Raw genomic sequence first — 14,007 nt, 5'->3', positions numbered from 1 at the left:
AATGGACTTTGGTTTCAAATTATTTCAGATACTGAAATAGGATTATTCTGATTCTGGATTGCTAATGTCTTCTCAAGTTCTAAGAAGCCAATGTAAATCAAGCAAGTTATCATTATTAGAAGTGACAAAGCATTTTCACAGCTTAGCAAACACTTGAAGGGCCAGGCATGGTAGCCTGGCAGCTTAAGTGTTCTCCTTGCACGTGCCAGGATCCCATACAGTTGCCAGCTCGCATGTTAGTGGCCCCACTTTCTATCCAGCTCTCTGCTTGTGGCCTGGGAGGGCAGCAGAGGACCGTCCAGGGCATTGGGACCCTATACCCACGTGGGGGATCCAGGGGAGCTTCCAGAGGATCTTTCTCTCTTTCTTTCCTACTTGCTGTGTATCTGACTTTCCAATAAAAATAAATAAAATCTTTAAAAAATACATACAAAATCTCAAAAAAATACACGCAAACAGATAATGGAGACTACAAACTATAAATAATTACACCTTTTTATTCAGTAGAGTTTTACAAAGATATGGATATCTAAAAAACAAGATCAAATGGAAATACTACATTGAAATACAAGAATTGAAATTTAAGGACCTGATGGATTTAAGAGCTTGCTTACAAATCTAAAAGAGTAAAATAGACAAACATGAGAAAAAATTTAAACAAAAAAGAAAAACATCAAGAAAAGCAAGAGAATGAAAGGTACTGTGTAGACAGCTCCACCCTTTTTTAGAGTTGCAGAGCTAGAGGAAGTAATGGAAGTGACAAAAGCAATATTTAAAGAAATAATGGTCAACAGATGCAGTGAAGGCATTTGATAAAATCAAACTCACTATCGGCTCGATGCATTGCACTGGTGTCATTGGGAAAATAATACGACTTGGCATCCCATGGTTCTACCAAAACAGGTCTGGGCTGCCCCTAGAAAAATCTGCCAGCAGGATCCATCAAAAAGACAAAAAGAAAAAAAAAATCTGTGCAAAGGGTTCCACTGACAGCCCTGTGATCTAGTTTAAAGACACAGCTGGTTGTCTCCCTATTCCTTTATACTGCCGGAACCAGGAGCAGAAGAAAGGCTAAACAGACAATGGTGAAGCCACAACATGGGATCACGGGGGCACAGAGTGGCAATCCGACAGCCCTGGCAGTGGGGGCTGTGGCAGTAGCATAGCAGGGAACCGTGGGACTGAAACTTGCTGGAAGGAGTGGATTAAGTGATGGCCAACAGATAATGAGGTATTGAACCATATCATTAAAGTGAACTTTAAGACCTGTGGAAGACATAGCTTAAAAATCAGCTACAGGAGAATTGGCTAATTGGAGTTCCAATGACTAAAAGCAAAGGAAGAGGCACAGATACAATGAATGAGGTTCCTTTGCAAAGCAGCGAAAGAGGCTTAGAGCGGTACTCTAATGGCTAACGGCCTCACCTTGCATGCCTGGGATCCCATATGGGCACTGGTTCATATCCCTGCTGCTTTGCTTCCCTTCCAGCTCCCTGTATGTGGCCTGGGGCGTTGGGTTCCTGCACCCGTGTGGGAGACCTGGAAGAGATTTCCAACTTCTGGCTTCGGATCTGTTCAGTTTTGGACCAAGTGGCTACTTGGGGAGTAAACCAGCTGATGAAGGATTTTTCTCTGTCTCTCTTTCACTCCTTAAATCTGATTTTTCAATAAAAAATTTAAAAACTAAAAAAAAAAAAAAGCAGCAAAAGAATGGCCACTTCAGAATCAACTGCAGAAGACACTGAAGAACTGCCAGAAAAAGAATTTTCAAATGTTATTAAAAAGTTCCTTAAAAACAACAAGAACTTAAAATTGCTCTTCTGTATGACTCAGCTATTCCATCCCTGTGAATACACCCCCAAAAAGTGAAGTCTGTATATGAGAAAGGGCCTTGCAACCCTATGTTTACAGCAGCACAACCCATGATAGCAGGAGACATAGGAACAATCCATAGGCCTATCAAAAGAATGGATAAAGAAACTGCAGAGAAAAAAAAAACCAAAAACAAAGTAAAACTTAAAATAAAAGCCTGTGAAATAGCTACTTCATGAAATACTACATAGCCATTAAAAATAATGAAAATATGCCATTTGCAACAAAATGGCTCCAAATGGCGACCATTATGCTTAAAGAAATAAGCTAATACCAAAAGGACAAATATCACATGTACTCTGATAGAAGGCAAGCTTCATGCAAGATACATTATAAAGAGATATACAAGTATACACATATGTAAATATATTCACATGGATGAATTGCATAATGGAAACTAGCATATTGGTAAATGAAGATACATTGCAGTGTACATCTCTCCTACAAATAAAGTGGGACTTCCAATAGAAATTGTTAAATATATCCTAAAACAGGATACTTGATACTACCATTGTCTATATCTACAATACCATGATATGCTTAAATAGCAGAATATTGGACTTGTGACTGTTACTGAAGGAGTACACACTATTATAATAAAATGGGAACAAGTTGTTGGGGAGAATGGAAGGAAGGAATCCTTGTATCTATGAAACAATATCATAGAATATAGCATACATTAAAAAATATAGCTGAAACATAGATAAGGCAAAATAACTCATAGTGCACATATTTGTAACATCTTTGATTATAATATAAACTTATCAGGTATTCTTCCACATCAACAACTATTCAGTGTTTCCAGTTGTTTATGTTCAGATATTGTTCCATTAGAAAAATCGGGGATTTTCAAAAGAAGGAAAGATAATACACAAATTGAGAAAGCTTTTAAATATTTTTTTTTCATCTTCAGGCATTGTCTGAAAAGAACTTGCAAGTACAAATAATTACCTCGGTAAAAAGAATTGTATAAGTATGTATGGCTTCCAAGCTCACAGCGTGGGGGTTAGGGCAATTCATCACATCACAGTAAAATGCTTAAGAAAAAAGGACATTCAAACAACCAGGACAAGGAGAAAGTAAATTTCAAGATGACAGATTTAAACAATAAATACCAATAGATGAATAATTGAATCAAAAGATAAAGAAAATGTATAAGAAAACATTTAACTTCGTAATGTTTACAAGGGACAAAAGTGAAAAAATTGTTGTGAAAAAGGTTAAAAGAATTGGATATAAGCTGTGAAAATATTTGGCAAATATTAAAGTGAAAAGGTGGAATAGCTCTATAAGTAATAAAGAAACTTGGAAGATTAGAAGCAAGCCACTTGATAAAATGATTTATATAATGGTTAATTACAATAAATGTATATAAGCCATGTAAGTATATATGTTGTAGAATATGCCTCTTTGTATATATATTAAACCTTAAGCATACTTTCGTTAAATATAGTACTTACTATTAGATTACTATAATTCTTAAAGAGAGAATAGTGAAATCTATCAGTCTATTTCTTACTAGCTTTTAGGATCCTTAACATAACTGGTTTGTGTATTTTATTGGTAGATACTTGTGCAGGATAATTTATTTACTAAATTGTGTCTTTTTCATATCTGATATCTGTATTTATCATGTGCACAGTTTTTAAACATTTATTATTTTTCTTGAAAGACTAACACAGAAATACAGAGAAAGAAATGGAAAGAAAGAGAAAGACAGAGCTTGCTCATCTTCTGGGTCACTCCCCAAATAGCCACAAAGGACAGAGTTGGCTGGTCTGAAGTCAGGATACAGGAGCTTCTTCTGGGTTTCCCACACAGGTGCAGCCATAACACGGAGCTGAATTGGAAATTGGGCAGCCGGGACTAGAACAGGTCCCCATAAGGAATGGCAGCATTGCAAGCTGAGAATCAGCCTGAAATGCCATCATGCTTGCCCATGTATTTTTCATTACGATATACCATTAGTTGCTAGGCGTTAGCCTAGTCCAAGGAGATTTTTCAGAGAATATGGTATTCTTTGTCCTTTAACTCAGAAACTCAGTGTAAAGAAACCTATTTCACGTAAGCTTGAATACACAGGCATATTCTCAGACACGCTGATTATTAACAGAAGTGATTAAGTTCATTATGTATCTAGTCACTGAATCCTGAACTCTAAAACATGAAGATGCTTTTTCATGTATGTACCATAACATTGCCCTTAACAGCCTAAAATATAGTTGCAGAATGGCAGCTATAAATATTATCCTTCACACACACAAAAAACTAAAAAAATGTGTTCAACATATTGTTACACAAATACCACACTCAAACACTGAAAGGAAACTGAAACATTAATGGAATTTATCTTTCACATGAGACATCGGATTGGGGTCATGGGAGGAACTGAGGAGAGTATTCTTATACTGTCTGATTTTTTTTTTTAGCCATGATTTATACTAACTTTGCAATTAAATTGTCCAATGAATACTTTTATGAAAGAGACAGAAATAGGGAGAGGCAGAGGGAGAAGGGACGGAGAGGTATCAAATGATCTGCCAGCATGAAAGCACTCTAATTCCAAGAAATGGGTTCATTACTATAGCTATTTAGGACACCAAAGCAAACAGTTCAAACATCCTTGGAATAAACTGGAGAAAAAATGATTTTTAAGTTAATTTTCCTCTTTTCTCAAAATAGTCAAGCTGGTAAAAAGAAATCAACTTTTCTATATATGACACATTCAGGATGTCTTCAGAAATAATGGCAGTATTTATTTCATAAAGTAAAAGTTGTACTTACAACAAGGGATAGACTGGACTGGCCCAAGCTGTGGAAAGGTCATGAGAACAGAAATCCCTGGTAGGTCATTTTGTTTTGGATGCTCGGCAGTTTGGTCGGCCCACACCACTACTTTTTTCCTTTCCACCAAATGTTCAATTTGCTTGAAGTCAGACTCAAAGGCAGCATTTGACAGACCAGCTTCTTTTAAGGTAGAATATTGTTTTCTTAGGACAGGAAGCAAAGCATTTAATACTCTATATACAAAGGGAGAAAAGGAGTGATAAATATCTGCATATTATTAAAATAATTCCATTTCTGTTTTCTTTTAGAATGTTTCAATCAAATCGCTAAACATAGTCTTAGTACATTAAATAAAGAGAAAGCAATCCTGGATGGGAATTAGAAGTAACAGGCTCTAGTGTGATCTTCGTTATTTCACTTCTTAATCTTGGACAAAGCACAAACTCAAGTGTTTCCTCTAAGCTGCTGGACTTGGCATTTATCCTAGGGGTTAAGAGACATGTATTCTGGGGCTCAGCGCAAAGGCTTGATTAGCTAATCCTCCTTTAAGAGCCAGGATCCCATATGGTTACTGGTTCATGTTCTGGCTGTTCTTGTTCCCATCCAGCTATCTGCTTGTGTCCTGGGAAAGCAGTAGAGGATGGCCTAAAACCTTGGAATCTTCTGAGACCCAGAAGAGGTTCCTGGCTCCCAGCTTCGAATGGGATCAGCTTTGGCCATTGTGGCCATTTAAGGAATGAACCAGTGGGTGGAAGATCTTTCTCTCTGTATCTCCTCTTTGTAGATCTGTCTTTCTAATAAAAAGAAATCCACAAATATAATATACAATATAATATAATATATTTTAATAAAATATTATATTTTTTATTATATAATAAAAAATATATATTACATTGGACTAGTACTTGGTTTGGAAATTGGCTCTGGTCCTAACTAGAGCTTTCTGCTAATATATACTCTGGAAGGCAGAGGTGATGAGCAAAGTAAATGGATTCCAGCGACTCACATGGGAGACGTGGATTGGAACTTGGCTCCCAGATATGGTTCTGGGCAGATCTTTTCAGATAATAGGGGAGTGAACTAGCAATTCTGGATGGAGTTTTCTACTTTTGCCTTGCAAATTAAACAGGCAAACATAAACATCAAATAAAGTGAGGGGTAACTTGATATTCCAGGGGTGTTTGGCAAAGAAGGCAAAACATTGTATCAGCTGTGCATATCCCATACCATGGTGGTTGGATCTGAGTCCTGGCTCTGCTCTCAATTCCAACGTCCGTGTTAATGTCTGATTGGGGAGGTAGCAGTTATTATTAAGTATTGAGTCCTGGGGATCTATCTGCAAAAACCAGATTGAGTTCCTGCCCTCTGGCTCCCAGCTGGCCAAGCTCCAGCTACTGTAGTCATTTGTAGAATGCATCAGTGGATAGGAAATCCCTTTCTTTGTCTTCCAAATCAATAACAGAAATAATTAAATAAATAAAAAGTCACTAGTTATAACAACAAATTACTTGAGTTAAATATTTTAGCCATATAATACACATAGATACACATATTTACTTACTCCAAAAGAAGAAATCCAAATTCAAAAATTTTTAAGTTAAGTTACCCGAAGCAATGGCTTTCTGAACAGAATTTAAAGGGGTTTCGGGGAAAATTATGGACAAGGATGGCCATGAACAATGACAGATGTACGAAAGTCTTGATTCTGATTTAAAAATCAGAGAAGGATTTTATTATCACTGACTGGATACATGAATGTGTGCTGTTTAGTATCAGACTTTAGTGTGTGACTCTGCCTGAAGAATTCTAGAAATCTTGCCCCTGGTGTCCTCCCAACCCAGCCCAAAAGCCTTCTACCTTCTGTGACATTACTTTGTCCTTTTGATGTAAAAGTCATTGCTGTGAGTATGGCTACATGATGAGTTTGTGTGCCCTCCTGATGAATTACAGAACCCATGCACAGTCTTAACAACAAAAAGAATGATACTTCATTGTATCATTTATTATTATGATATTTAGTCTTTTCAAAACCTTTATGTGGAACACATTTCAATCTATTTTTACATACAAGAATAGTAAGGTTATGGATTACAAAGGTTAACACTACCTTTTACTAATACTTTTAAAATTAAATGGCTAGCATGTTACTGACCTAGCAGAGATAGCAGAGTTCACATAAAATTCCCAGCAACTGATATCTAGTAACTTCATTTTAATGAGACCAAAAGTCATTTCGAATCAGGGATAATTAACAATTGCATACAAAAATTTCAACTAGTATTAACAGTAAATTACTTCTAGAGGGGAAATGGATGAGTAGAGAATAGATACACAGACTGACTTCATTATGCAAATACTTTAGTAATTTTGACATACATGGAAAATATTAAGTAAAAACAATACATAAAATGCTTTTCATACTAGGATGCACCGTGAAAAATTAGTTGGGGGGGGTGCCAGTAGTTGGGTAGCTTTTGAAGCTGCCCCCTATAATACTGGCACCCGTGTAGTACTAGTTGGTGTTCCAGCTCCCTGCTAATGACCTGGAACCAGTAGTGGAAAATGGTCCAAGTGTTTGGGCACTGCTACCCATCAGGGAGACCTGGAAGAAGCCCCTTGCTCCCAGATCCAGCCTGGCCTTGGCTGTGTTGGCCGTCCTGGGAGGGAACTAGTGATAGATCACTCTCTACATCTTTCTTCAATGTCCTATGACTTTCAAACGAATGATTAAATATTAAAACAAAACAAAACAAAAAAACAAAGTGGGGGGGTTGACAAGCAAGGTGGCCTAGAGGCTCCTGCACTGGAAAATTACATGCTCAACTTTCCATCCAGTTCCCTGCTTGTGGCCTGGGAAGGCAGTAGAGGACAGCCCAAAGCCTTGGGACCCTGCACCTGTGTGGGAGATCCGGAAGAGCTCCTGGCTCCTGGGTTTGAATTGGTTCAGTGCCGATTATTGCAGCCACTTGGGGAGTGAACCAGCAGATGAAAGAAAGATCTTCCTCTTTGTCTCTCTTTCTCTCTGTAACTCTGCTTTCCGAATAAAAAAAATATATAGGTTTAAAAAAAAATAGAGAGAGAGAAGACTTAGTAGGACAGGAAGTGTAGGAGGACATTGTGACCATAGGTCAGTGACCTTAATCAGCGAGCACGGGATTACAGTTGATGGGACAATATTTGTATGATAAACAACTGAATGGATGTCTTGTGTGTGACTGACTGGATATCCTTTGCATGAGAACAACTGTATGGCTACCTTTTGTATACCTGATGAGATATCATTTGTATAAAAACAGTTGAGTGGGAAGTAATATACAAGGCAAAAGGACTTCCAAACTAAGGCATAGAAACAGTTGATGGTTCTGTTGATGAACTAAGTATCTCTACCCTAATCCTGTATGACCCTCAGCATATAAAGTCTGTTGCCCCTAATAAATTTTGGCTATTGATCATCAGTCAGTAGTCCAAGTGTGTTATTATCGGCTCTGTGCACCAAGTCCATCGCTGCAGGACAGCGACAGGAAGAACCACATCTTTTATATAATGTGTCATCATTTCCTGGCTGTATGTTTTCTGATGCTTACAGATACATAGAAATTATGTATTTGCACCAGATAAAGCTCACCTTTCTGCCAAAGGTAAAACCGGCCTCCTATGTTTTCAGGTACAAAATGTGTAAATCCATGAACTTACGCTTCAGTCTGTCTGTGTTGCTGTTCTTGAAGACAGGCTAGATCCATCATATGTCTAATTTGTGCTTTCAAATCTTTATTCTGGAGATTCAAATGATGACAATGAAAATCTTTACTGAGTTCCTGGGAAAATAAAGAAAATATATAGTTCAGAGACTTTAAAAAATATCCAACTGAATTTTAATGACATTTACTTCATATTGTTGTGAGTAGTTTTAACAGTTTTAAGCGATGAAATGTTATTTAAAAAACAAAAGTTTTAGTGAAGGTGGTTTTGCATAACTTAGAAGCAATATAGCTTTTGAAATTCCCTCAGAAACTGCATGTAGAATTTCTGAAGCAATTTTATTACAACAAGAACTTCTTGATCAATCTAATTTGTACTAATATTGTGAAAATACATGAGGATTGTATTTGAAGATGAATTTTCTACCTAGCATTCAATACCTTCATACCAATGACCAATAAACCTGTCATTTATTTATATATGTAATAATGAAAATATCTTATTTACACCCATTCTTAGTATAAGCTTTGTGGTTGGCAAAAGAATGAACAAGTCTTGTGGGTTCCAATACCGCTAATCCACATCTTTTTTGGGTCAGAGGCCCTTTCATATATGAACTAAAATTATCTGCCTTTTCTCAAATTTACTGTACTAAACTAATTACACATAGCATCAATTAAGTTCTTACAGTAAAGTATGAATGACAACCCAACAATATTCACAACATTTTTAACAGAGGTCATTTCAGGGAGTGCAATGAAAGGATAAAAAGTTTTCTGGACATTTTAAATAGTTCATACAGTAACCTCATAAGAAGCGTGTTACACCTGGAAAGGTTTTAGCTTTCAAAATCACATTCCCCATGCATTGAGGCTCAAAGTGCTTTTTTTCATTTTTAACCCTTTCTATGCTGTTGTAGGAACAAATAATGTTACTCTATGTGAGATATGTTAAAGTTGGTTTGCTACATAATTCATGACCATACTCTAAGAAATATATTCCAATTTGGAGAAAACTCTTTATGGAGTCAGGGTTGCATGTTTAGAGCATAGGCCTGTAAGTCATGATTTTAGAGAGTCGACCTTGAACAAATGCTACTGCATAGCCAAACAGATGGGCTTTATGGATATCATTTCATTTGACTAGAAATTAAAGGTGAATCAGATGTTTAGTTTAGTCTTTTCCAGTTAGAAAATTCAGAGATCCTAATAACTTCAACATTTTTTATCATTCCTTCATTAAAAAAAACCCCTTTTGTGTATGTATGTGTGTATATATATGTATATACATATATATATAATCTTATTCCATTATCTTCTTGAGTTATTCTTCTATTACAGACATATGACTCAGTTGTATAATTATATTAGTCAATAATTTGCTGCAGCAAGCTTGCCATCTTGGAAAACAAAGTTTAAAGTTTGAACTTATTCTGAAAACTATACAACTATGGTGACACATAAAAATGGAAAGGTATGAAGATGCTGGGTAAATCATAATGTGTGAGGACTAAAGAACTGAGATACTATTACCTTCCTCTTTTTTTTCTTTTAACGATTTATTTATCTTTATTGGAAAGGCAGATTTACAGAGAGGAGAGACAGAGAGAAAGCTCTTCTATCTACTGGTTCACTCCCCAAATGGCTGAAACAGCCAGAGTTGAACTGATTCGAAGCCAGGAGCCAGAAGCCTCCTCCAGGTCTCCCAGGAAGATGCAGGGTCCCAAGGCTTTGGGTTGTCTTCAACTGCTTTCCCAGGCCACAAGCAGGGAGCTGGATGGGAAGTGGAGCTGCCGGGATTAGAATTGGAGCCTATATGGGATCCTGGCGCGTTCAAGGTGAGGACTTTAGCCACTGGGCCACGCCGCTGGGCCCAGATCTAAGTTAATCTTAAACACTTCCTTAAAGTCTCACCTCTAAACATTGTAAGTACATTAAGTTCCTAACACGTTGGTACCATTAACATAAACTTTGGGGTTTATTATTGTGCATGTATTATAGGGCCAACTCACATTGAAACCCACTTTGCCCTCTTCTGGAAAAAAATTGAAAAGAAATTCCTCTAATATATAAGGTTTCTGGATCAAAATTAGTTACCTTAGAAAATGAAAGTTGCTTATCCCATATTTGCTTTCCCCTTCTTTATTAAACACTGCAGTTCTGCTCAGGGTAATAACTTATCCAGTAAAAAACAACAATTGGCACCTTTCTAGAATTATGTTTACATAAAGATAATCACGGTGACATAATATTAGCCAACATACAGACTGTTAGGAATTCATGAAAAATCCTTGGCCTCCTGATATAAAATTGGCCTATGTATACATTTGAAACTAAAGATGACACAGTAATAATACAACCAAGAAATCAAAAGCGAAATGATGACACACATCACTTTTAGGAAGTATTGCATCAGGAACAAACTACAACGATCTAACACTTGTTACAAGCAGCACAAAACAGCCCAAACTGGTTAAGATATTGAAGACAGATTATTGTAATTTTGTGGTACAGAGTACAATTCTAACCATATAGCTCCATTTTGCCAAGTTAAGATGTAATATTTTCAATTATACATACATTTATACTTTTTTCAAGTTGGTTTTGTTTAGATTTAATACTACTAATGGTGGTCACATTTAAAACCACATTTGCCCTTGAAGCCGCCAGTCCATGGCACCACACTGCAGACTGCCCATGAAAGGGGGTTTGGGGACATACAGGAATAGAGGTCACCCAGGGCTTGTTTGACACATGTGTAATGACTTCTGGGGGATTTCACAGATCAGGACACAACTCTCAGATAATTGAGGGAGCTGAAATGGGGTGGTTCAGGAAGGGGAATCTGGAGGGCATTTCTGGGTCATGCCTGCGTGAGTGGGAGAACGGGGTAGGCTGGGTAGCTTCAACCACGGTGCACGTGAAAGCGGGGGCTGAAGAGCAGGCCTGGAGGGACTAGGCTGCAGCAGTCCCCCAGCAAGGGTCAGAGCAGGGAGTACTCTCCACTCCCAAAGCACAAGCCCACAGAGGTGTGTATCTCTCTCAACCATGTAATCAATATGAAAAAATCAAAATTATAGAAATATCACCTTTGCACAAAATATATTTAAATCAAACTTAAATTACCTACTTATGATGCCTCAATGCATACTTTAAAATAGAATTTATTCTACCATTAACAGCTGCTTCATAAAAGGATATAGTCACTGAAGTAACATTATTCTTTTGAAAGTAAAGAAAGGGAAATCTGGTATATGATTAGTAAGATATATTTTCATTTAACAATATTAAAATGTATCAAATAAATCTGAAAGAAATTGGGCAGTCATTGCCTTATGAAAGACACTCAACAAGAAAGATAAAGAATTAAATTCTTAATTAAATCTGAACATACAAGTACATCTGTACCTTTGGAATATGACCATTTTGACCCAAGAGTCTCATTTCATTTTCAACACGATGGAGCCAATTAGTATTCTCATCAAATTGCTTCAATTCTTCTTCCTTCCTTTTTTCTAGGTAGAGGCGGCGAGTTTTCAACATTGCAAGTCTATGGTCTCTTTTGCAAGTAGCCTGAAAAACATGCATTTAATAATCAATGTTACACATTTTTTTAATATTTGACGTATGTGGTATTTGTAAACTGGTATATTTTCTTTTTTTTTTTTAAAGATTTACTTATTTTTATTACAAAGTCAGATATACAGAGAGGAGGAGAGACAGAGAGGAAGATCTTCCGTCCGATGATTCACTCCCCAAGTGAGCGCAATGGCTGGTACTGCACTGATCCGAAGCTCTTCCGGGTCTCCCATGCTGGTGCAGGGTCCCAAGGCTTTGGGCTGTCCTCAGCTGCTTTCCCAGGCCACAAGCAGGGAGCTGGATGGGAAGTGGAGCTGCCGGGACTAGAACTGGCTCCCATATGGGATCCCGGGGTGTTCAAGGCGAGGACTTTAGCCACTAGGCCAGGCCACCGGGCCCTAAACTGGTATATTTTCTTGAAAGTGTGCTATTGTGGCTTATGAAATTGAACTATTCTATATTAAAAGCTATTTTTCCCTTAAAATATCACAATTTTACTGCTTGCAGGAAAATAGGAAATTGAGTTGTGAGTCATTTTTATAAAATTATGTGTTAAATTTATGATTTTAAGAAATACAAAGGCCAAATTGAAGATTATAACCTTCCATTTTCTCGTTTTTGTTTGCTTTTCCACTAAAATATATTCCTTTTGGTTTACCACAGTTGAAAAGTTCCGATCAGGTCAGATAAATTCCATGGCTTTCTTTCACATAATTGTGGAAAAAAAGTGAATTATATTGTTTTTGTTTCTGCTGCAATTTGAAAGATGGGAAGAAGATAGCATCCTGTGTTCCAGTTTTGCCCATGTGGACTTAAAATGGTTGATACAAACGATGGAACAAAGAGTAGTATCAGTGTGCTTATTAGATGGTTGGCTGAGGACCCAGCAAGTAATCTAAATATTCTGGGAGCTTTATGGAGGTACAAATTGAGATTAAAACAAATTTAATCTTAATTAAATTTGGATATCTCCCCCTAGGGTCTTAACATGTTATCGTGGAACAGAACAGCCTGATTTCTCTGGCGTATCTGTCAATAAGCACTACATTAAAATGATTATTAGGTATGGCTGTAACTCAAACAATAGATTTCCATAGATAAGCTTTTGCATCAGAAATTAAAAAAGAAAAGATAGATTTCAGTGAAATCTAGTTCTTGCTGTCAAAGACCTTCCACTCTTTGGGTAACAAATCCTTATTTCGTTCTGTCTTTTATACACGACATATTGTTGAAACTTGTGACATGTTGCAACAAAAATGCTATTCTCATCTGGACGGACAATATGAGGTTATGAAGGATCTAAGGTAAGGCTAAGGTGGTTAACAGAAACCAGAGCCAAATCTCAGATATTCAGAAGACTTTACCTGACCTTCCTTCTAAGGAAAACACAAGGACCAAGGAGAAGCAGATTCCATTCCAAGCTAGAGTCCAGGAGTGGAGAGGAAAATGGTTAATGAGTACTGTCATTCTCACCAAAGATCTTGACTATTGTCATTCCTCTGGTTAATTACGATCCTCAAAAACACTTTGTCAAGTAAGACATTAGTTAAAAAAAAAAAAACCTGGGTAGTCAAGAAGATAAAACAAATCAAACTTTCAAACTGCTCAGTGTGTCAAGAGGAGGAGTCTAAGAGAAGGCTAAGAAGCAAAGATTCTCCAAGTGTCATGTAGGGACCCTAAAGGATCCCTGAGATTCTTCCAGGAGGTTCACAAGGCCAAAATTACTTCCATAATAACACTAAGCCTTTTTAAATTCTTACTCATGTACATACAGAGATTAAATGATGTGTAATAGCAAACAAAATGCAACTGGAACAAAGCAGTTCATACTAAAGTCAGACATCAAGATATTTGCAAAAAATGTAAAATAATTCTACTTTTTTCACTAATTTTGTTTACTTCAGAAAACATAATTAGTGACTTTCATGAAATTGCTATTTATGCTATTGTGCAATAAATTTTCAAATGAACACAAATAAGCTTTTATAAATCTGTTCTAAACTTTGATATAGTAATATTGGTAGAATGCTTATTATTTAGAATTGGCAACTAAGTGTTTGGAACTGCATCT

General features: G+C 36.8%; 1 protein-coding gene across 5 annotated transcripts in view; it reads right to left on the bottom strand.

Annotated features, from left to right (window-relative positions):
• KIF18A (kinesin family member 18A) overlaps positions 1-14,007 on the bottom strand; it is a 68,899-nt gene that overhangs the window by 24,426 nt on the left and 30,466 nt on the right. For all 5 annotated transcript variants that reach the window (XM_058663244.1, XM_058663240.1, XM_058663243.1 and 2 more), the window contains 3 exons: positions 11,766-11,930; positions 8,353-8,474; positions 4,657-4,892 (listed from right to left, as the gene is read on the bottom strand). In XM_058663244.1, coding sequence (XP_058519227.1) covers positions 4,657-4,892; positions 8,353-8,474; positions 11,766-11,930 — 523 coding nt within the window. The remainder of the gene's footprint in view (positions 1-4,656; positions 4,893-8,352; positions 8,475-11,765; positions 11,931-14,007) is intronic.

Source organism: Ochotona princeps, chromosome 4, assembly GCF_030435755.1.
Source record: "Ochotona princeps isolate mOchPri1 chromosome 4, mOchPri1.hap1, whole genome shotgun sequence".
Classification (NCBI taxonomy): Eukaryota; Metazoa; Chordata; class Mammalia; order Lagomorpha; family Ochotonidae; genus Ochotona; species Ochotona princeps.
This window is presented reverse-complemented; position numbering and strand designations above follow the sequence as displayed.